We start from the raw sequence: 24,910 nt of genomic DNA, 5'->3' as shown, positions 1-24,910 counted from the left end.
ATTGATCGCTACTAAAATCTAGTGAATCCAAGGAAGAGTTATCAAAGCATGTATTGACTTTTCACAACTTAAAAAATAGTGTGCCCAATGTTTTGTGTATTTTTAAAGTTGTTATTGTGCATGAGTTTTGCATATTATACTCATTATAATAGCCAACTTAATCACACTAAAATCCAGTCATATACGATGAAGTGCAAGTCTGATGGGTCTCCTACAATTTTAAGTAGGTTCAGAATCATAGAGATTCCGCCCTTAGTTGTATCGGTTCCAAATTTGGATGAAATCTAGTTTCCATCTCTCCATGACCCAAGGAGGACTGAACATCCAAGGAGTCACAGATAAAACATGACACTCGACTTCAATAGACTGCCCTAACCTCAAAATCTAACCTTCAAGTATCAGTAGTTTCATTATAAAACTAACTAGTTTCAGTTAACCGTTTCATTGTCAATAAGACTAATTAAGTAATTTTTTACAGATCAAAACAAAATTAGCAATCTGCCGTACAGGATGGCTCTGATGAACTAAAATTTTCACTGAAAGAAATTCAAGCAAACGTTTTAGTACCCTGCAGAATATTTTAGGATCCCATTATTTGGTTCCAGAAGGCTTGATTTGAATGGCACTTGCTAAGCACTGATCTATCTCCGCCAATCACAAGGCTATAATGCACTCTTATACATCCCAAATAGGTATGTTGACATTCCAAACTGTTAATTATTGACAACACACAACAAACAGTGAAAACTTTCAAAAGGTTAACTTACTTGGGACTTGGGTCGAGCATCATGCCACGAGGCTGAGTGATGTTCTCCTTGAGCAGCACGACTCTGTTCGAGCCATTTTCTGTTGCCACCTCGATGGAATTGAGTCTAGAGTCGAGCCAGTAGAGATTTCCTCCTACCCAGTCGTAGGCCAGCCCCTCCACTAGGTCCAATCCAGTGGATATCACCTGTAACAGATCAATATTGGTTAAATTTAAATTCAAACGCTTCCCGCTGAGAAAGGTAAATGGAAATTGAAATATAACATGTGAGCGGTAATAAATGTAAACAAGGATGTTTGTGATTCACATTGAACATATCGGTTTGGGTTGGAGGCTAAAGAGCTGCTGGTTTCCCTTCATTTCCTGTTTGTGGACCCTATTGTGTAAGCCAGCACGTTGTTAGAAAGATTTCGGCCTGATTCTTTCTTCTGAATACCTCTGGCACCAAGATGGCAGCTCTAGCTCAACTCACTGCCAAATCAAATTGTTGACACTTTTTGGACAGCCCTCTCCATTATACTGTACTCTCTATTGTCTAGCGGAGTACAATTTAGCAATATGGGTAGAAAAGAAAGGTGATACTCACAACTTGTGGCTCACTACCACGATCCAGACGGGAGATCTTCTTGAGCTTCATGTCTGACCAGAAGATGGTTCCGGTGTGCATATTCGAGGTAGTGGCCACCACATTTTCCACTATGATGGGAACACGCTCTAGCCCCTGATCCTTCAAGTCCGCAATCAGGATGGAATGACGGTTTGAGATGATCAGGAATGCAGCACTGTGATCTAGAGCAAAAATTGTATACATTTATCAGCTGTTTCGGTTAGGATATTAACGCTTCACAAGTTCTGAGGAAAATAATCAGGAACCAAGAGAAAAATGTAATTGTGACAATCTAGGACAAATTATACGACAAAATTCAAACAATTTACTACAGCCAAGTATTTCAGAGACAACTGCAGTAATTTAAACATGACCTTTAGAATATTTAAACAGTTTTGGTGCATTTAATTTACTATCACTGGTAAATAAATACAAAATTTGGCAGTATTTATTTTATTATTGCAAGGCCTTTCGGAATCAATGATTCCATAATCAGGCACTTCACAAATGAATAAATATTTTTTAAGTTGTGAAGTGCCAGATGATGGAATCATAGATTCCAAAAAGGCTTGCAATAATAAAATAAACATTTGAAAATTTGGATTTAATTACCAGTGATAGTAAATTAAACGTTTTTCCCAATGCTCCAAGATTCTTCAGTTTTGGTGTATATTAAGTATTGTTGAAACATACAGTTTGTTATTTTGATATCTATTCTTTTATCATGACTTGGTTCTTCATAGTTTATATGTGACCTAAGACTTCTCACGGATTGATAAAATTATTCACACACCATTGCGTACTCCTATTGCTAGAACTGCCAAATCTACAAACTGTTATTTGAATTTACAGTTACAAACTCTAAACTCCCCGACCTTTATAACAAAATTTAAGTTGGATTCCTAAACTTCTGCATTAGAACAAATAAACCTACTTCAAGTGGAAACACTCACTGAGGGCTTTGCATGTGTGATTGTCTCTCTCCAGAACATAGCCGGGCTGACACGTGCACAAGTAGCTGCCCTTGGTGTTAGTGCACTGCTGCGAGCACACACCGGGAGGTGAACACTCGTCCAGATCCTGACACGTCACGCTGTCGTTGGACAGAGTCTCTCCCGGTGGACAGGTACACTGAGCTCCCTGCCAGCACAAATATCACAGAATCAGTAAGTGTGACACATATCATGGAACATGCATTGCTGAATTCATCTTTAAGATACATGGCAACTTGAAAAAAACCAGCGAGATAAACCTACGAGTTGTGTTTTTTAAGTAAACTATAAAGTACGTGCTATTATTGATTTTTTTGACGCTTTAAGCGTGAAAACAGTTGAAATTCACAGTCATAATTTACATCAAGATGGCCGAAAGAATGTTGAGATGAGAAACAGATTGGATGACCCTCAATGACCACCAAAAATTTGGTGTAGAGAGTAAACAGACACTTCACGATTTCTTCGTTATCAGAAGAGTTTCCTCAAGAAGGGTTTTTAAGACATTTTCTTTCGAGAGAGACATAAAATATAGATTTCAGGTTTCAGATAGTTGATACATAATTTATATTAAATCGTGTTGGGCCTGCTGAAAATTAGGACTATACATTAGTAACTAATGACTAGTTAGTAAGTGTTACTTACGAGAGGTGTCTCGATACAAGAATGGGAGCACTTCCCGGACTTCTGGTTACACTCGTTAAGATCACAACCGGGTCCCTCATCTGCTCCATTGGGGCAGTCGAGTTTCCCATTACATACTGAAGTAATGTTGACACAGCGATCTGTTACTCCAGGGCATTTCCACTCGTTAGGCTCGCACCTGCAATATTTAATGTGTTAGATTGTTTCGCATTCATGTACTCAGTAGAGAAGAACGCTCAGCTCCAATGGGCAGTCGAGTTTCCCATTACATAGTGACGTATACTTTCAGAGTGACATTATAATGACCCTTTGATTGTTATACCAGGGTAATTTTACTGATTAGACTTAACTTTTAGTAAAATTTTAATGCAATATAAATTTTATTAACTGAAATAAATATTTTTCAGGCGACAAAGACAGTTATTACTCTGAAATATAACAATTAAAATTGTCTTTCTTGGATTTAATAACAATCATTAGAATTCATCATTTTGTTTAATGACATAAATTCAATAAAACTCCGAGTTTGCAGATGCAAGAGAAGACTAAATCTCATAGGTCATACCAGGTTTAATAGGAACTGTAAAGGAGAATAATTTTAATAATGATTGATTTGAACTCTGTGTTTGTCCTCAAACAGAGCCTGATACCCAATGAGAATAGTGTAGGCCCGTAAATTTTTGTCTTTTCAGTGGCAACTTACACTTTTTATTCTTCAAGCTTATCCCATTTTGTTCTCATTCAAAACTTTAAATATACTCCATTTTTTAAACTTAAAACATACAACAATTTAACAAATCAATTTGTAAATTATTTTGCACAAGAAAAGGACTTGTATATACTGGATACGTAAGTGAGTAAATTTATAATTTATTAACTGGATTGATTTTGGAGTAGGCTATAGTGAAAAGACTTTAGATTTATTTCATAAGATCTATACATCATTATTTTTGGTTATAGAATCATGGTTGATATCTCATTTAAAGATATGATTTAATACAAATCCTAAAAAATAGGTACAATATAAGGTACAAAATATTCTAAAACTGTTTAATGATAAACCAATAAAAATTTCAAAAAATATTTCAAAAATAATTTTTATGTGTCAATATTATTCTCGACAGACATATCCCATAATTTTACAACCAGAAACAAGGTTGTAAAATTGTTTAACACTGCTATTAAAGATCTAAAATCTAGATAACCACCAGTACACTCTTAAAATTCTGATTTAAAGCAATAATTTTACAAAATTCCATTTCAATTGCAAAATTACAAAGAGAAAAAATAATAAAGTGATTCAGATGTTAATTCATCTACTACAAAAGTTTAACTTTGGAGGATAAAAATGTAAAAGCCACCTAAAATTAAATTTTTTAAAAATTTCTAATTTTAAATTAAAATAAAAAGTGTTTTCTCTGTAATACAGAGGTTACAAATTGTACAACACAAGTTAGAAATGTTAAACTACCTGAGAGCAGGAGACTTGCAAGCGTGTCTCTCATCCTCGTCACTTCCGTCCTCACAATCGTCTCTGCCATCGCATATGTAGGCCTTGAATACGCACTGCGAGTTGTTGCATTTGAAGTAACCCATCTGACACGCTACCTGTAACACAGTCATTATTCATTCCTTATTAATTATTGCACGCCTATTAAACTAGGCCACCAGGTGGTGCAGTCAATTGTGCCACCAGTGGCGGAGTTTATCACAGGTATTCATTGTTATGTAGCTTGTTACACTAGGCCATAATATGGTACAGTCAGTTGTGCCACAAGTGGCCGAGTTTATCACAGGTATTCATTGTTATATAGCTTGTTACACTAGCCCACCAGGTGTTTCATTCAATTTTGCTACCAGTATTACAAAATCGGCTGTATCGTACAATTTAATAACCCTCAGTAACTTATCATTCACCTTATAACACATACTTAAGTATGTCAGAGTCATAAATTATAATACCTAAAACTCCAATGATTTTGATAATTATCAGTAAATTTACCTCTCCGCATGTAGGAGGCTCATCACTTTCATCATCACAGTCAGGGGTGCCATCACAGTGCCACGCCTTGGGGATACAGATTCCTGATTTGTCGCACTTGAACTGTTTCTCGCTGTCACACGTGTTGGGTGCCAGTGTCGCTGTAAATAAAAAGTTTCTCATCAACAAGGCTATATATTCCTTTAATGAATTCCTGTGATGATTCTGGAGGTAGAGTACTACATAATTAATAGTTTTATGCCAAAAGCTATTTTAATTGTAACTGTTTTAATTTTAATTTAAACTGTAACTAACTGTAACTGTAAAAGTTAATTATTACCTTTTTAACAACTGTAGTAATTGTATTTTAAACCTTTTCTATTTCCTGTGATATATCTCGTATTTTCTGTTATATATTCTTGTTTTTTTTTAATCTACTAAGAACATGAATTAAATCCTGACACTATTCTAGTATATATGTGTATATGCTAAGTGAATAATAGCTGTTTTGAATTGAATTGAATGGTGACAATCCCTGTAAAATGACAAACTGTTGGCTGTTACAAAAAGAAAGAAAGAAGAGTTGTTGAGCTTTTTAGTGTTGAGCATATGGAGCATGAATTTTACATTTATCATCTGAAAAAGTTAGATACAGATACTTCAATTGATATTTTCAATATATTAAAGAGTGATGATGATGTTTATGTGGATGATCAAGTTCTCTCAATTTTTAAGTAAAGGTTCGATTAAAGCTCAAATAAGCGGATTTCTATTTGAGTTGCTCTTAGTGGAGGTAATATATCAATGAGCAAACTTCTTAACAGATCTTCTAGTTGGAGAATATATTTTATCCTCAAATACTTACGACAGCCAAGTTCGTCGCTGCCATCATTACAATCGAGGATTCCGTCACACTTGTAGGTCTCTTGGACACACTGCCGAAGGTCAGCGCACTTGAACTGGGAGGCCGAGCAGGTTATCGGAGGACACCCCTCCTCGTCTTGGTTGTCGAAGCAGTCATTGTCACCATCACACACCCATGATTGGGGGATGCAGTGGCCACTTCGCGGACACGTGAACTGCAATCAGTCAATACCATTTTACTACATCACTATTCTAAAAATACAGTTTAAATTGAATAAAATTGGGAAAAAAATAAGTACAAGTAATTAAGACTTCCTTAAGTGATAATGACTTTCTCTAAAGATGCTTAAGTAGAAAGAGGCCACAAAGGCAAAACCATCTACATTAACTCGGACAGCAGGGCTGCTCTGCAGGCCTTGGCCAACCATGACTGTATTTCAAAGACAGTATGGGAATGCCATAAGGTCATGAAATTGCTGGCAAAAACCAATAAAGTTATTCTAACATGGGTGCCTGGACATAAAGGAATCACAGGTAATGAAGGGGCAGACAGTTGTGCTAACTTAGGAGCCAACTGTCCTCTTCCTGGTCCTGAACCAATGTGTGGGGTCTCATATAACTTAGCACGTAGATCAGTTACCAAGTGGGTGTTTAACAAACACCGACATTGGAGAAAAACTGAGGGGAACGTACAAGCAAAGCAGATGCTCAATGGACCATCAATGAACTTTGCAGCAGATGCACTTAGAATGAGTAGAACGGAGATCCGTAAGATGACTGGTTTTATTACAGGTCATTGGATATTCCGAAGCCATCTGAACAGAATAGGTATTCCGGGTTAGGAAACACTGTGCAGGAAATGTGGTGAAGCTGATGAAACAACCATAGTTGAATATCCGGGGTTGGAACAGGTAAGCATTGTTCAGAAGATCTTGTGGTTTTCTAAAGGCCTGGGATTTGACACAGCTTAAACTTGGAAGAGGGTGCACAATAAGCCGGATGGCTGAGAGGCAACTACCAGGCCCCAGGAAACCTGACCCTCTGTTAGAGAAAAAAAAGATTTTCTGTAGGATTTTCCAAATAAAACAATTTGATGATCTACTGCAACTATAGTTTCTAAAAAGTTAACACTATGTTATTGACATTTGGGCAATGTTAACACAGACAAAGCACTGTGTGTTCCTGCCCTGTGTCAGTGGATGGATAGGTTTAACGCAGTGCCACTGTGTGCACGCTGTCTTATCTCTGTGGGCAGGAAAGGAGGATACATCTACTACCCAACTCCTGCCAACTTACTGTCTCATAAAATTTCTACTTTAGTCCTGGCTCAAATTGGGAGACATGCTTCAGATAATTTGTTCAAGAAAACCAGTCATAGGGAATACTAATGAGAAGCTATGAATGACTATAACAGACCTGGAAGTATGCACAAGTCTTCTCCGCACAGAAATCACCCTCATCTGAACTATCCCCACAGTCATTTTCCGAGTCGCACTTCCAGGTAGCGGGGATGCAGCGGCCATTGTCACACAGGAACTGTGACGAGGAGCATGTCACGTTAACGCAGCCGGTCTCGTCACTGTAGTCTCCACAGTCATTCTCCGAATCGCACCTGAAGGTGGAAGGCACACAGCGACCTGAGGTGCACTGAAACTCCCCAGGCGTACATGTCGGCTCTGAAACGTATTGAACATTATTAGCAACAATTTTTAGTACAGTTCTACTCCATAGTTTATCTCATTCCACTTAGCTTTAATTTTAGTCCTGATGATACAGTAATTGATGATCTAACATGCTTGCAACATTCAGAAGCACACCACTACAGCAGATTCATGAATATGAGTGCAACTTATCCAGCAACTTTATTTCTCAGATTTATTTTCTTATTTTTTAAAGTTTACCTAGCTTTTTCCAACATTAGCCAACTCTTTCACTTATATAAAACACTTGTGATCACAAAAAGTCATATAACGCTAGATATGGAAATGATTTTGTATTCCCATTACATGGAACAAAATTTTTCCACCATGAAGCCTTCCTATGTAGGTGCAAGGCTGTATAACATGCTTCCACCTGAAATCAAGAATTGTAATCCTATTATTTTAAGGAGAAGACTGCAGAACTGGCCTATCTCTGAATCATTTACAGTCTTAAAGAATTTTTTGAGGGATGCACGTTTCAGATGATAAACTTTCTCACCTATTGTTTTGTTTTAGTACCTGTAAAAAACGTTTGACACCAATACTTTTCTTGAAGAACAGTAAATAAAGAAATTTGCTATTGTCTAAGGATCTTTAAGAAGAAAAAAGCACCCAAGTAAGGGTTCAGTGGCAGAACCGATCTGGTAACCTTTCTGTTATCAGCTGACAAAGATTAATGCAATACAAATAACACCAGTGACAACCTTAGGGTGAAGAAATAATAATAGTTTTACATGGGATTGTAACTACAGTGATTCTGTCTTAGTTACACTGATTGAACTGTGATATTAATTTTCCATGTTGAACTTTACCCCTTTTTTATTCTACGATATTTATCTATATGACTTTTTGTGACTACAAGTGTTGTAAATGAGTGCAAGATTTGTTATATTTAAATTAATGTTGAGTACATTAAAAAAACTTGTAACTACTTCATATATAATAAGTCTAAAAACAAAAAAGTAGATCCAAATTCATCTTGAAAAACAGAAATCCTTTTCTATTTCTTTACCTCTAGATGCAAAAATCCTGAAGGATTTCTAGTTTTCTGCCAAAATAGTGGATCTTAACCTCCTCTATGTGGAGAATCTATATCCTATCAGACATTCAAGCTGCACTGAGATCTCTTAGTAGGTGCATTTTGGTGTCCAAGTTGGTTCAGGGCTGTCTAAAACTACTCTAAGCCCTTGCTTTACGTAACAGTGTCACTCTGATGTACATGGGGGGACTGCAGAGATTAGGATGGCGGTGAGGTTGGAGAGAGCTGGAGCCATGTTGCAACTCATAGACCCAGAACACTTTTGTGGTTTGGTAAAAGGTCAACTCATAAATACCCCCAGGAAATGAATAACTGCAGAGACGTTTCTTTACTGGAAAAGCATCCCAGGTCAGAAATAAGTGAATGCTGGCAAATACCCTTTATTGATGGACAGAGAAGTTATTCTTGGACTCTGAAGACATCCCCATCAGATTATTCTCCAATCTTTTAAATGATATTACCCACTTAACGGTGGTTATATTTGAGTTGGAAATACGTCGATTCAACAAGGATATTGTTATAAACATCATCAGTGAAGCGATAGCTCTCAATAGGTGAAGACACCTTTACATGGTATTTCTAATTCCTGTCAAGGCGGGATTTTTAGCTCCTAGGAACGTCTTGATGTTTATCAAGAGCCTCAAGATGATCTGAGTTGTTTAGATATCAGGGTTATCACAATACATCCCTAGAGTCGCGGTGACCAGCGTATTCTCTTGCACAATTCACCCTAATGTATTGTATCACATCCTCTAGGAGGACTGTCAAGCGAGAAAAACTCAAAACATAACAACTACAGGGACTTACTAGTACAGTTCTGTTCCTCATCAGAGTTGTCCAGACAGTCATCGTCACCATCGCAGACCCAGGCCTTGGGTACGCAGCGCTGGTTGCTACACGTAAAGTCCCACTTGTTAGGACATGCTGTGACAGGAGGTTCTGACTCTGGGTCTGCCACACATGTGCGCCCATCTCCATCCGGGTCCAGCTTCTCACCATACGGACATCCGCAATGAACCTACGAGCAAACGTCAGAATACATATTAAAACATTCCAAAACCAATTTCCCCATTTTCATATTATTTGGCCATTTTGTGAAAAGCTTTGTTTTTGAGTACAGTAAGAACTAATGGAAGCTACTTTGTATGTTTTTATATTATAACGATAGTAATTTATAGAATACTTTAGCACTTTGTGTCAGTACTATCTTTTATTTATGTGGATGATCACAAGTTAATAAATATAATTAATGAACAAGAATTTGAAAACTGAAAATTCAAGAAATTTTTAAGTTTCAAGATCCAAGATCTTTATTAGTCTTTAAACACATTCAACAGTGCAATGGACTTCGTCAAGTTACTAAAATATTCTAAACTAAAAGAAACAATTCTGATTCTACCTACTCAATCCAGCCTATCAGTAAATATGTAGATCTATATAATTAATAACAACAATAATCAAACAACCAACAGATCTATATAAATTAGCAATCATAAATAAATAACTATTAACATATATAACAGGGATACAATTTTAAAACTCAACAATATCAAAACTGAATGAATAAATGCATTGAGAGATCAAATTAACAAAATTAATGTTGTGGTATCACAATTTAAGAATTCATCCACACAATAGTTAATATATTTATATTAACTTTTAACCAGCACTTTAAAACTGTTTTAAATTTGATCAAAGATACAGATCTAGCATGTAATGGTAACTTAATAAACACACAAATAACTCCTAATGGAAGAGTCATTATTTTTAGTTCTCTAAAAAATAAAGGTCTCTCTCTTTTTGAAAATTTTTTCATAACACATAATGAGTCTTTTTGCCATTTCAATACTCTTACTGCCCCACTACTGTTCCCCATAGAGTTATACCAAAACTTAAGTGTGAATGAAAAAAATGCATAATAGGAAGCTACAAGCATAATTTAACTGTAAACAAAATTAAAATTCTAGGAATTAGTAGTGGTAATGTACCTTCAAGGATGAACCGGTTCCTGTCTTGGTTGGTGAGGGGACAGCGAAGCACAGCTTCTGACATCCGCCGTTGTTGATGGCACAAGGATGTGCTGGGTCTACGTCCTGTTCTCCCCGGGCATACACCTTCACACAACGTTCAGACACGTTACGCGACGTGTAAAATGTTCAAGCAAAATAAATGCCACATTTATAAATGTTACACAGAATAGATGTTCATGAAAAATACACTGGATATTAAGAAGAAGTAAAATTAAGATGTTGATGTCTAGGGGAAATTAATAATAAAATTTTCTTAGCTCAATAATACGCTAAGCGGCTCGCAGTTATAGGCATTTTGACTATCTTAAAAATATTGCCACATAATTTCTAAATGACATTAAGAATGCAAAATCACTACAGAGAAGAGTTAAATGGGTAATTCAGAAATAACAGGAACTTAAAAGTAAATTAAAACTATCAACTAAAAGGCTTATTGCAAGTTAATCGGAACACCTATGTTTACTCTGTAGAAGCCTCAGAGATAGACTCTGTATGAAAGTCTCTACTATTATTGAGACTGTTACCTTGACTCCATAAAGCCGGTTGTTTTGAGATTCCCGCACCATGATCTCTTCCTTAAATTCCATAGGCTTTAGTTTGTGCAGTCTGATAATAGCATCCAGTCGCCAGTCAGTGATGTACATCCATTCTGGAACCGGCAGAAAATTAGTTAACTGTACCAGAATACACACAAGTTCTCAATAAAAGGGTACACAAAAATTTTATTTAAGAGAGTAACAGGCAACAACTCATGATCAGAAACTCACAGTTGTAGGATTGTTTACCACAGTCCGACACAGCTTAAGAAGCACTGAAATATAACTAGTAAGGCTGATATAAGGAGGAAAAATAGTATCTTTTAAATTTATTTTAAATGATAAACAAGGATAACAAAAAAAATTTAACTTAAATTTCAGAAATTCAACTTTTTGAGAAACAGAGATAAAACAAATTACCATTTGAATTGTTTGCAGATACCATCTCTCATATACTACCTAGCTTCTTTCTGAGTTAAAACTATCTGAGAGAAGTACTACTTGTAAAGTCCAATACTCTGATACACCAACAGTCTGATAAGGTTAGGTACCTATATTATATCAGTCTCAAAGTTTATAGTGTGTAAAAACAACACTCTATCAAGGTCAATCTATCTATCTATAAACATTTATAGTATGTAAAACAACACTCTATCAAGGTCAATAACGTGGCAAGTCAACATTCAGGTAAGGTTATCTATCTATAAACATTTATAGTATGTAAAACAACACTCTATAAAGGTCAATAATGTGGCAAGTCAACATTCAGGTAAGGTTATCTATCTATAAACATTTATAGTATGTAAAACAACACTCTATAAAGGTCAATAATGTGGCAAGTCAACATTCAGGTAAGGTTATCTATCTATAAACATTTATAGTATGTAAAACAACACTCTATAAAGGTCAATAACATGGAAAGTCAACATTCAGGTAAGGTTATCTATCTATAAACATTTATAGTATGTAAACAACACCCTATAAAGGTCAATAATGTGGCAAGTCAACATTCAGGTAAGGTTATCTATCTATAAACATTTATAGTATGTAAAACAACACTCTATAAAGGTCAATAATGTGGCAAGTCAACATTCAGGTAAGGTTATCTATCTATAAACATTTATAGTATGTAAAACAACACTCTATCAAGGTCAATAACGTGGCAAGTCAACACTCAGGTAAGGTTATCTATCTATAAACATTTATAGTATGCAAAACAACACTCTATAAAGGTCAATAATGTGGCAAGTCAACATTATGGTTAGGCTATCTATCTATCAAAGATTGTAGTATGTAAAACAACACTCTATCAAGGTCAATAATGTGGCAAGGTTGCCTAGTTGTAGACCTACCATTGTAGATGACGATAGAGAATGGATGACGGATGAGCGTACTGCTGAGTGTGCGCACATCTGTCCCGTCCAGGTTACTGTGCTGGACGTGATCGAGAAGAGCATCACACCAATAGAGTCGATCGGCTTTGAAGTCCACGGACAGACCGTTGGGCCAGCCCAGAGTCACATTGCGGAACACGATCAGGTTACTGCCGTCTGTGTGGGCTCGGCTGATGTTGGCCGGGCGATCCCACTCGGAGAAAAAGATAAAGCTGGACACATATTTATTAATCAGTACTACACAAACATTGACTGGATTGTTGATTGAAACAAAAGTTTAAAATATTTCCCTGGAACCAAAGTTTAATTTAATACTGTAGGACTAATGTTTATCAAGATAATGATTATGTGTGATAAGGCTTTAGAAGAGAATTTAAGAGACTGGTTTCTCTGATATTAGGTTCAAAAATTATAACAAATGTTTTATATTTATTGATATATATTTTTTTTAACTAAAGACAGTGAAGTCTAATTAAGTTTTCATGAAATAGCATATTTAAACTGGCTTGTTAGCATATTTTTATATTTAATTAAATTTGTAACAATGATATAGTTACATGATTCAACTACTAAAATACTGCGTTTTATTAATTATCACGAATTTTGTTTACGTTGATCATCACTACTATACAGGTAAACCTAAATCTCTATTTTCTAAACCTAAATTGTCTAATTTCACTATCCAATATGAATGCTATCACCCCTAGAAATAGAGTGTACTAGTAAAAATATTTATAAAACAAATTTTCTTTGTTTTGTTACAGCTTTTGTCAGATAAACTTAAGTATATAACTTCCTTGTAATAATTTATTAATAACTAATCTGATTTTAAATAATGCAAGAAAGTAAATAACTCACTTGATATAGACATTAACATATGACAAAATATTTCTCCAGCAGATAGTCATTTAGCAAATTATCATCAAATTTCTCCTATAGGAAATCTTGTTTGAAAGATACTCCATGTATGTACTCTATAATAGTTTACAATAATAATATTTATCCACCTGTTGCATAATGATAAAAGAAGTTGTTTTGTAAACTGACATACCCTTTATTTGGATGAACAACGATTGCTCGTGGCCTTTTAAGGTTCTTAAGGAGAGTGCGGCGATAGGTGACATTACGAGTGCTCAATACGTTCAGGGTGCCCTTGCGACTGTCGATGTAGTAGAGGTTCTTGGCCGCCCAATCCACTGCCAGACCCTCCACTCCTTCATTCTGAGACGCTAGCACGATCTCTCTTCCTGTAATACACGAATATACACAGTTGAGAGGGCAGTGCAATATGATGATTCTGGAAAACGTAAAAACATCAAAGCAGAAAAAGATCAGCTTACCAGTCCCATTACGATGTATCCTGTAGATGACGTCCTGCAGTACGTCAGAGTAGTAGATGTAGTTATCACTGGCATCAAAGTCCAAGCCGACAAAACGTGCTCTTCGAGAGACATATGGCAACATTGCATCACTAAATCCTTCCACAACAGGGTCGATCACTTTGCCCTTGATAAACCTCTGCTGCGAGTAGAGCAAGAAGTCGTCCACCACTGCAAACAATAAACAATTACAAAACTGCTATCAGAAACTTGATAAATTCCTTTGTGCTAAGCATACTTAATTTCAAGATAAATGGTTAAACAAAAAAGAAAGAGTCAACACAAATGGATAATCATGTTAACATTTAGTTACAGTTTTAGAACTTTAAAAATTACAAAGTACAAATCTTAGATAAAACAGTCATGCTGAAGAAACCGAGTTACGCACAGAACACATAAGAAATAAAAATATCTTTCTCTTAATATGTACCAGTTACAGTAAGAATGCTAACTAAACACCATAAACAACACTACTAAAGGTTCTGTGTGTTGGACTCACAGTTGCAGTTGCGCAGATCTGAAGCCAGACGCCAGCCGATGTGGCATGCACAACGGTACCCGAGTCGGCCCTCTTCGGTGCTGGCTGTGACCACACAGAGATGTTGACATCCACCGTTTCGCGTGCCACAGGGGTTCCGTTCTGGGAAACAACAATCATCAAAATAGACAGTTCACTTCTTGGTTGTTGCTTCAGATGCCTATCAACAATGACTATAATGATTTGGAAATCAAACAAAATGTTTCTGTCTATTTCAAAATAAACAATTTTAAAGAAAATTTTAGCAATTTTGTTATGAAATTCTATATTTTTAAGTGAATAGAGCTTAACATGGATTTAGATATTTACACGTAGATTAACAAATTAACAATGTTCATTTAACCCCCTATATAAATCAATAAAAACAATGAAATATTTTTTACGAATAATGAGTAATGTCTGACAACGAGTGATTTAGTGGAAGAAAGATACGTTATAGCACGTAAACGTGAAGGGATGTGTCGTTACTGTTACGTTTATATGAAACAATTCAACAATAATGGAAAGCTTAAAAAAAGAACCAATTCAAATCCAATATTAGGGTAACATATAATGCTAATACTGATGCTTTTGCCTATTAAAGTTACTGGTAGTATAAATCTTTTTATATAGTTTGATGTAGCAACAGTTTTGTAACTACCACTAGTTACTATAGTTACACAAGTACAACTAGTTACTCACGGTGCTGCTGAACAAGCTCATCAACAATCTTGACAGCTCTGGGTTCTCTCACTTCCTTGTTCTTGTAGACCACCTGGATGCTGTTGGCTCCATCGTACTTATCCACCGACATAATGCCCTGCTTGGTTCCGTCCGACCAGTAAATTTTGTTCTCAAACACGGCCAAACGTGATGGCGATGGTACTGGCTGACCTGGGTACAATGTGGCTAAAATTAATAAACTTTAAATAAAAAGTTATTATCTTATACTTTATTGAGACGGGTAAAAATAAATAGACCACCTAAGGTAAATCTTATTAATGCAAATATTTGAAGGTGCTTGGTATATAAAAATAGCCACATTATAATTTCTCAAAAATTCTTCAATAAAGTAAAAAATTTGGCAGATAAGTATCCCACAAAAATATTTCAAAACAAATTGTACTTTGGCTTTTGAGCAATCCTTTCTATACCCTATCAGAGTTTTTTAATTACAAGGATATAAAATTTTATTAAGGAGATTTAGATGAAACTTGTACATTTGCTAAGAAGGTAATGGACTTCAAGATTAGTAAACTCTGGCCAAAAATACTTGAAGTTACTAAAATCGTAAAGAGCTATTCAATCAAATGTTATGAAAGGTGCAGATAAATAGTATTTTTGAATATTTTTATTTCATTGATGACTTTAAAAACTGTTCTATTCTCCAACTTCAGGGTACTCAAACACTGCTCTTTAAACTTATCACATACCTCAGGTTTTTGGTAATCCATTTAAAAAGAACATGGCTATGACATGCCCGTTATTCAGCAGAGAATTGTGTGCAAAGTCATGAGTAAGCTAGATGTTACTAAATGAAATCATAAGTTATTTATTAATTTATTCTTGTGAGGGTGTGTATGCGCATGTGTCTTTATATAATGTTTAAGTGATACAAGCTAATGACAAAAATATAAACCCTCATTATACCTCTATAAACCCTCAGTATACCTCTGAGTATGAGGAAACGATACTGCCCGTTGTAGTCTACAGTCTCGATGTAATCCAGGAGGGAGTCGCACCAGAAGACCCTCTTGGCCAAGATGTCGACTGCCACTCCAGAAGCCTTGTACGCAGCCTCGGAGACTATAGCTTTAGAGTTGGTGCCGTCCATGTTGGCCCTCAATACTTGGTTACTGTCGGCGACAAACATGTACCTGCAACGTTGAGTGTCATTTTTGTCATTTTAATCGCTATCGTTTATGTGCCCAGTATTAATAGAATCAAAAGAATACCTAAAAATGTCTCAAACCAGACAAAGAGAGTTGTGCTGATCTTGTTAGGAATCGTGCTAGCTATGCCCAGATTGCCGTGGTTTCACCCAAGTATTGAACGCCAGTTGACATCTCGCTATCACGGCCATCTTTGATTTTTATTGCTATATTTTTATGATACATTGTTGCAATTACTAATTAATGATTTAACACCGACCCAAACTCGATTATCGACCGTATTTGTTAAATAAAATATTAAGTAAATCGGTAGTGTCTCCCTCGCCATCTGCCAAAACTTTTATTTCAGTTATGTGGGTCTGACGATGTGTTCCTTAAACATGAAAGGGCTCACAAAAATAAAATTTAATAATTATTGGAGTGTTTGTTTGTAAATTAAGTATCATCTTGTTTGTTTGATAAGGCTATTGGTACTCTGGTATTATCTGAAGTCCACTAACAGACTTTCATCATGAAAATGTCACTATGACAATGCCTCCTTCTCACCGACATCGCTTTCTTTTGGCAGGCAGAAAACAAGAACTGATCATCATGATGACATGTAATTTTCACAGTAAGCCAAATAAGTCTGGTTTTTCTAATAATGTAGATTGTTTTAGGTTCCCGGTAAGAAAAACTCTTCCAAAAATTGTGGCCTTTAGACAATACCAAAGTACCGGACTATTTTATGTCTTCCGATAATACCAAATTACCAGACTATTTTATGTCTTCAATGTACAACTGTGAACGAGAAACTGCCCTCATCCAAATTTTAGAAAAATTGAAACTATTTAGATATTTTTCCTACTGCCTGAATAGATATTACGTTCACTGACCCTGAGGTTGGATCCAGGGCGATGTCGGCCGGGCCAGTAAGATTGCTGCTGAGCACAATGGCATGCCAGCGTCCATCCCATTCAAAAACGTCAATCTTCTGGCCCACAGAGTCAGCTACATATAGCTTGTCCCCTACCCAGTCTACTGCGATAGCTACCGGTGACCAGGTGCCAGGCAGCTGGATGTCCTCTGGTACCGGGCGGTACGGTGTTGTGCTCTTGGGCTCCTGCAGCATCTGGCTGTGAATCTGAGGACAGAAAGGTAAAGTCAACAAATAATCCACCCCCATATTGATGACCAAATGGCAGCTTGATTCCAAACAGTATTGGGTAGTATGAACAGTATTGGGTATTTTATTATTCTGTAGCATCTGGCTCTGTTGGTGAATTTACAAAGAAGGATCTGGTTAATGAGCATTAATCCTTCGATCTAATTAATATTCTGTGATCACCAGTTTCAAAAATATAATGTACGGTACCAGACATTCTTGGCTTACAAAATACTCTATTCTGTTACTTATTAATATTTTAAAAAGCCCTTCTAATGCAATCTCCATCAGTTTGATGAGAGTGTAAATGACCAAAGTTTGGTTGAAATCAATTTGAAAGTGATATTTGTTATAAAAATCCCAAACAGAAAATAAAACAGTTTTTGACAAACAAATGCTTATTTTTGTTTCCTTTAAACTCATAAACAATACCATAAAGTATCAGAAATAGTATGCATTTATCAACAGTAACGTCTCAAACTGAATAATTATTATAAGCCACTACCAGTAGGTAACTTAATAGAGAAAGGATTAATTTTTAAGTACCAACTGACCTTCTTGGTCTTAACATCGGTCCAGAAAAGCAGGTTTTTGGTGTAGTGAAAGTCGAGACCGCTTGCCGCCGTAGTGTTAGCGATCAGCTGCTGACTGCGTCCGTAAGCGTCCATCTTGTAGACCGAGCGGTCGTGTGCGAACAGCACCTTGATATTGTTGGCATTGGAGACAACACAGCGCGCCTTGTCCAGCAGCTGGTATCCAGCATGGCAGGAACAAGTGTAGGAACCCTCTGTGTTGGTGCATTGTTGATCGCAGAACCCCCATTCTTCACACTCGTTACGATCTATGGTTACAAACAAGGTCAATGAATCAATCCTCTCCTCAGAGCGAAAATTGGTTATTGGGTGATGATCAAATTACTTTCTGTTCAAGATCAGTAATGAAGTATTAATTTTTTATTGAACTCTAACTTTATTAATTTGTTTTTAGGAAAAAGGCATGAAAGACTAATGGTCTGAGGAACGCAAAATACTCACTTCCTACCAGGTTATTAAATGTGAACACAAAACAATACAGTACTAGCTATTAACAAAATATGGCAGATATGGGCTAAATGTACTAAGACGATAGTGTTCATTGTATACTTGCTCACTTTTTGTTGATATATAATGCTTTACTTAATTAGTTTAACAGTTATTGATTTTATCTAATTGTGTTTGTGTTAATGAAATGAGAGAACAATTACCACACTCAATATTAAATATAATCCCATTGCATATAAATATAAGTTACAGCCAATACTACTTTATTAAGTTATTGTCGAATTAATGTCATTAAATTGACGTTCCTCGTTTTTGCTACACTTGTTGATGGTAGCTATTATACGTAAAAAATCCCTTTTTTACATTCAAATTATTACTGATCAAAATAAACATTAGGCAATGAATTGTTTATTTGTTTTATAAGCTTATCAAAGTTAGATTTCGTTAATACAAGAACATAAGTGGTAAACGTTCATATAATCTGCAATACTTGAGATTTGCTTCACAATACACAAAATAGTGAAAGGATTTACATATGGTCTTGTAGTTTATTCACACAAAATACAGTATTTACTTCACACTAGACACTCAGGATCTTATAACTCATTTGGTAAGTACCACTACCATTAAAAATGAGCTTTGAAAACAAAATTCTCTTCATTGCACTGAAATCCTGATGAGGATACAATAATGGATATTACGGAAATATTTGCTAAAAGCTTTCCAGAATCATTATTAATAAAGGCAATATCAAAGTTTTACATCAGCCAATACATATTGATATAGAAGAGTCTTTGTGAACTGTTGAATGAAATATTCATTCAGTGATTCAAACACAACAGAACGTCTGAACGGCTCTTCCATGAGACTGGAGCTCATCTCATTTATATTACAGATTGCCGCCAATAAAATTATTTACATATTACGTTAAAGTAAAGTTCTGTTAATGAGATTTGTCTGATTTGTTGAGTGTTTAATCGGAAGATATTGTATTTATCTATTTTCATGTCTATCTACATAATATCTTAATATTTATGTTTTGTTTCGTTAGCCTTAATGATATTTTGTGATATATATGATATTTTAATGATTTTATTTTCCTATGTACAACAGTTTCTATTATGTAAAGAAACATTCTATTAATAGATTTATTTTCAATTTAAAAATTAAATACAACTCTCACATTCATAATTAAATTACTATAACATTGTTTAAAAGGATAATAGGATTTCGGATGTTTGCCATTGTTATTAACAAATAACGTATCAAAAGTAACATATAATTTTTTACCCTGAGTTATATAATGATGGCAAATTTCGGAAATCCTATTATCCTATCACACCTTCCATCGTCAATAACAAACTTTAAATAAAGAACATTGATTGATCACTGGCTCCGCAGATTTTTATTCTGCAAAAATGACACTCAGGATAATGATCTGTAGTGGAGATGTACTCGTATCTATTGCACATTAAAACTGATCTCTGTCACTTTCAATTCTAGGTCTTACAGCAAATTTTCCAAAGGTTTTACAGAGTTAGCACCAAATTAAATTTTTACCAGATGGTGTTACACATACATGGCTAATCATAGGTTTGTGTCAATAATTAATTTTAAATAATAAAATACTGTCTATATTTGGTAGAGAATCTATATTTATTTTAAGTATTAGGTGTTGTGCTATTTGTAAATTTGTAAAATTTGTATTGTAGTACTATGATCTTGTTGAGTTACAAAACTTTTATTTTATTATTTCTTATTGAAAACTCATTATTTTAATTGTAAAGCGATTTTACTTATTCTTAAATTTAAAAATTCCGTACTTAGTATGTATTTACTTTTAGTTGTACAGAATTTAAAATACAAATTACTACCAGTTTAAAATTCTTTTTCAAATATTAAATTGTGTTCTATGTTGTACTTAGTATATTATTAAATGGTTATATTAATAGCATTAAACTTTAATGTTAATTGGCAAGTTATTAAGCATTATCAGTTATGAATTTTCTTCAAATTTCCATTTCAAATAATTAAGTCACCACACTTAATTCAAATTTAACATAATATGAATATATGTATGTACATTCTGCCATAGATTGGTTGTTTAAGAAGCAGACCAATATGTTTTTAAAAGAAGGAGTTTTAATGAAAAAGGGAAGATAAAAGTCAAATAATGACATTATTTACTATTTTATTGCAGGTTCTTATTTTATTTTCATATTTTTATATCATCTATAAATAATATTGTTTCAGATTTTATCATAATGGAACACCAGATTTCGTCTGATTTTTAGCTCAATTAAATTAAATTAGACCATAATAATTATTGTCTAGAATAGAGAATAATCTGGTATCAAGGACCTATTGTAATAGTTTATTTATTGAAATTAGGTAAGCTAGGTTGGTATTAAAACTATTATTAATTAGTTCTTTTCACTGAAAGATGTATAATATAACAAGTATATTTAATAATGATGAATTTTAGTATTCTATTCATAACATTCTTAAATTACATTCACAACATTATTATAAAATCAGGCTCAAGTTTAAGAAACGCTGAATACAAATTCTTCTTAATTACAAGAAACTAATCAAGTGTGTTTTTAATGAACAATTACAATGACTAATAACAGGCCGTTAGAAGCGCACCCAGGAAATTTGAGCGCCAACTCAAAATAATTGAATCGCTTCATTAATGTAAAGTTCTCACTTATTGTCTTAACGAACGAGCAACCGATCGAGCACATAACTAAGTTGTGATCAAGGAACTCCTACGGAATTACAAGTGTTTTTAAAGTTTTAATGAGTTTCGTTCTTGTAATTACAAAAACTTGTTAAATCGACATAGCTTAACACTGTTGTCAATTTCATTCCATTAAATCCTAACTTTCACTTTGTATATTGGGTAAAAACAAGACAATTTCTCCTGTTTACAACTTACAATTGCATTACCTCTTCATTATCTACTTTTTTCACTTACATTTAAACACTGACTCGACATTTATTATTTCTTGATGGTAAACCGTTCTTTATATAATGTGGTAGTTAATTCTATGTTTGTCACAAACTCTAAGATAATTTAAGAAAAAATGAAAAATTTCAAGCTGTCTACCAGTAAAGCTTATTATTATTTACTTGGAAAAAGGAATGAAAAGAAGCTTTCACTTTCACCTTGAGGAGTTGGAGTGGATCCAATCCATAATTATAATACCCACTTTAAACACAATATACACATTTTATATGACTACCAATTTTATTTTTGTTTTTACACTGTCATAATTAGGATAATGAGAGTAAAAATGATTAACGAAGTAAGACATTTAACATTTTGGGTTATCTAAATGTATAATAAATAAACTCATGTATTCTATTTCATCAGTGTGCAGTAATATTAATGATAATGAAATTAATTATTGAATAGCTCTTTTATATTTTATTGGTTTCACCATAAAAATTACAAAACCTGAACATTTAACGTTTTTGAAAATATTTAAAAAGTTAAACTAAATAAGTTAACCTGTTATCTAAGAATAGTACTAGCGAAATCCTAAATTAACTCTCAGTACATGTCTATGACATTTATAGGATCATTATTTACATACATTTTTTTGCATACAAGTTTTATTCATCATTTGAGTATGGAAATGACTTCACAGCAATAGGGCAAAGTAGAAACTCACCGATACACGAGCGGCTGTCGTTGGAGACTTTACGGCCTTCGGAACAGTAGCATGTCCCTCCGTTGAGCGAAGCTTGGCACTTGTACTCGCAGTTGAGAGCGGCACAGTTGCTCGTGGCTAGCGAAACATCAGATTTACTTCAAAATTAAGGTTTGGGCACACAAAATACATGTCAGTACTAATTAAGTGCGGCTAATAAAACTCAAGACTAAAACTAACCATAGGACATACCCATCAGGGATCACTTCTAGTTGGTTTATACCTTCCAGTTGAACCTACCAATGGGAACAGCAAAAACCGATGTGTCACTTAAATCTGGGCAACCTTATGGATGTCTAGGAGTGGTACTTCACTAACCGCAAATGTCGAGATTCTGGGGTGCAAGGGTAATTCGACAGGTCTAGTCTACTGCGGGAGATGACTGTTGAAGTTGGTGGGGTTTGTTCCCTAAGTATCAGAGGTTCTTGCTAGCCTCAAGAAGGGTGTGCCACCCCTTGCCTGCTTTGACCGGAGAGGCTGGTTCAGAGCTGAACTTCCCTTCTTCTGGGGGGAGAGGACTTTTAGATTAGTGCTCTAATTCTTCCTCATGGCCCCTACCCTCTAACCTTACCCATCCTGAATATCCTGTCACTCCGGAAGCAGCGTAAAGGTTCTTACAGGACTAAGTGCAATTTATAAGCTTCTTGTCCTAAGAGTACAACAACTATAAGACAACAATCGAAGTGTGATCTGGAACTATAAACTCAGAAAGGTTCCAAAACTAGATTTTTACTAAAGGCTCCAAATAAGATTTTAGCTTAAAGGAGTTACGTAAGATTTCAGAGAAGAAAATGGCTTCCATACAAGATTTCGGTAAAGAAGAAACTCCTGTATCAGCTTTAAATAGAGATGGTCTCCATATGAAATTTTTGTATGAAAAGCTTTCTAGTGAAATATATTAGAAGGAAATCAGTCCTCTGTGAAATTTTAGTATTAACAAAAATTCCCAAAATGTTTGATGCTTAAGCCCCAAATAGAAATTATTATTATATCTACTTACAGCAAAAAGTTATCCGAGTCAAAACAATTATAATGTTTTGGGTTTCCTTATTGCCAAAAAGCTTTTTAATCAATAATAATATCAAATACGAGCACATCCATAATAATATCATACATTGACATCCAAGCTAATTTGTTTTCTTCTTAGCACATTTTGACTGACAGACCAAAATTATGAATGTTTTATGTTTCTGTGCGTTTCTAAATTCAGGTCAAATGTGAGTCTATTTATTTAACCGGACTAAATTCCCAAAATTATTCAGTTGAAGTTTAATTAAACGTTGGTATTTACTGAGAAAATTCAAACATGAAAATATGCAAAGTTGATGAAACTGCTCTTAAACTGGTATGAATCTAATGTTTAATTCATAAAGCTGCTTTAAAAGTTAACAGACATATACAACCATTGTGTATACAATCTGACGCACAGCTTGTTCTGTTGTCGAATCTGACTTTGTTAAGTGTATCACAATAGGTTTATTTGGGTATGCTCAACCTGATTTCTTAAGTTTTTATTTCTATTATTAACACCTGAGGATCAAGATGGATCCAAGTCCTCGAATCCAATCCTTTATTATAGTTTAGTAACAAAAAATGAAGCAAATGTCCAAAAATCTATTATTTAATCTCCCCATTCCTTAGTTTCTCACAAGTAAATCTAAAAATACAAGTTTCTTTTTCACAGGCAGCTACAATGCTGTTGGTATTTTGTTGTCTCAAAACATGAGAAAACAAAATACCAAATATATTCTATAACATGAATCAACAATAGTTATTGCTAACAATAAAACATATTTTTAACAATTCTGAAATCTGTGTAACACATCGCAAGTTGGTACCAGAATTATAAACCAATTCCCTGAGGATATTAAAAAAATCAACAAAAATTAGTCACTTCAAAGCTCTACTAAATGCTTATTGGCTTCTAAGGCATGCTACTCGGTTGATGCCTCCAGGCCGCTGGGATGATTGAGGACCAGGTTTGGGTACAACACCGGTGCTTGGTGCTTGGTGTTTATCGTGAACTGCAAGGTTCACTTTAAACCAAAGGCACAATTGGTTTTTCTTCTGTTATTTATAATAATTATAGTTTTTAAAATGTATCTTGTTTAATTACTATTGTTATTTATTAGTTTGTTTATTACTTTATGTTACAACTTATCGGATGCTATGAATTTTGGATTAAATGTTATCATTAATTAGTTTTTATTTCTAAAAGTTCAAACAATGCTTTGTTTCTGCAAGTGTATTAAGTTTGACGTTTGAGCTTCATATTTCCTACTATTAGAGTACTCACATATTGATTGACAAGTGCAATCAAATACACTGTGAATCGTACCACACAATAAAAACTTATTCATTATAGATTCCCACAACATCAAGTAAAAGAAGTAACAAAACCAATGAACTTAAATGCGAAACACTACCTACACATAAACAGAAATAAAGAAAAACTCATAAACAATGAAGAGGGCCCTATTGCAAATTCCAGTCATCTTTCTTCTCAATTTATTCAAAAATTAAACTGTAGTTAAATCTAAATTTTTTACACTGGCTGAAATATTTCCAAATATTTTTGTACTTGCATATTTGCACGATATGGTATTTTAATATTAATTGTAACAAAAATAATGTAAATTTTTTGTGGAGTCACCTGATAATGAAA

The 24,910-nt window shown here is 34.6% G+C and overlaps 1 protein-coding gene across 1 annotated transcript in view; it reads right to left on the bottom strand.

Moving 5' to 3' along the window:
• Positions 1-24,910, bottom strand: part of LOC124353579 (low-density lipoprotein receptor-related protein 2) — a 509,397-nt gene that overhangs the window by 56,362 nt on the left and 428,125 nt on the right. The window contains exons 6-25 of the mRNA XM_046803481.1: positions 22,207-22,323; positions 18,041-18,327; positions 17,218-17,465; positions 16,122-16,327; positions 15,153-15,344; positions 14,433-14,573; positions 13,895-14,104; positions 13,606-13,801; positions 12,513-12,766; positions 11,149-11,273; positions 10,583-10,708; positions 9,402-9,612; positions 7,272-7,531; positions 5,857-6,070; positions 5,013-5,152; positions 4,482-4,618; positions 3,011-3,188; positions 2,327-2,513; positions 1,353-1,555; positions 768-952 (exon numbers count right to left, since the gene is read on the bottom strand). Of these exons, the coding sequence (XP_046659437.1) occupies positions 768-952; positions 1,353-1,555; positions 2,327-2,513; positions 3,011-3,188; positions 4,482-4,618; positions 5,013-5,152; positions 5,857-6,070; positions 7,272-7,531; positions 9,402-9,612; positions 10,583-10,708; positions 11,149-11,273; positions 12,513-12,766; positions 13,606-13,801; positions 13,895-14,104; positions 14,433-14,573; positions 15,153-15,344; positions 16,122-16,327; positions 17,218-17,465; positions 18,041-18,327; positions 22,207-22,323 (3,817 nt within the window). The remainder of the gene's footprint in view (positions 1-767; positions 953-1,352; positions 1,556-2,326; positions 2,514-3,010; positions 3,189-4,481; positions 4,619-5,012; positions 5,153-5,856; positions 6,071-7,271; positions 7,532-9,401; positions 9,613-10,582; positions 10,709-11,148; positions 11,274-12,512; positions 12,767-13,605; positions 13,802-13,894; positions 14,105-14,432; positions 14,574-15,152; positions 15,345-16,121; positions 16,328-17,217; positions 17,466-18,040; positions 18,328-22,206; positions 22,324-24,910) is intronic.

Source organism: Homalodisca vitripennis, chromosome 2, assembly GCF_021130785.1.
Source record: "Homalodisca vitripennis isolate AUS2020 chromosome 2, UT_GWSS_2.1, whole genome shotgun sequence".
NCBI classification, from domain to species: domain Eukaryota; kingdom Metazoa; phylum Arthropoda; class Insecta; order Hemiptera; family Cicadellidae; genus Homalodisca; species Homalodisca vitripennis.
The sequence above is the reverse complement of the archived record's forward strand: the minus strand, read 5'-3'. Positions and strand labels throughout refer to the sequence as shown.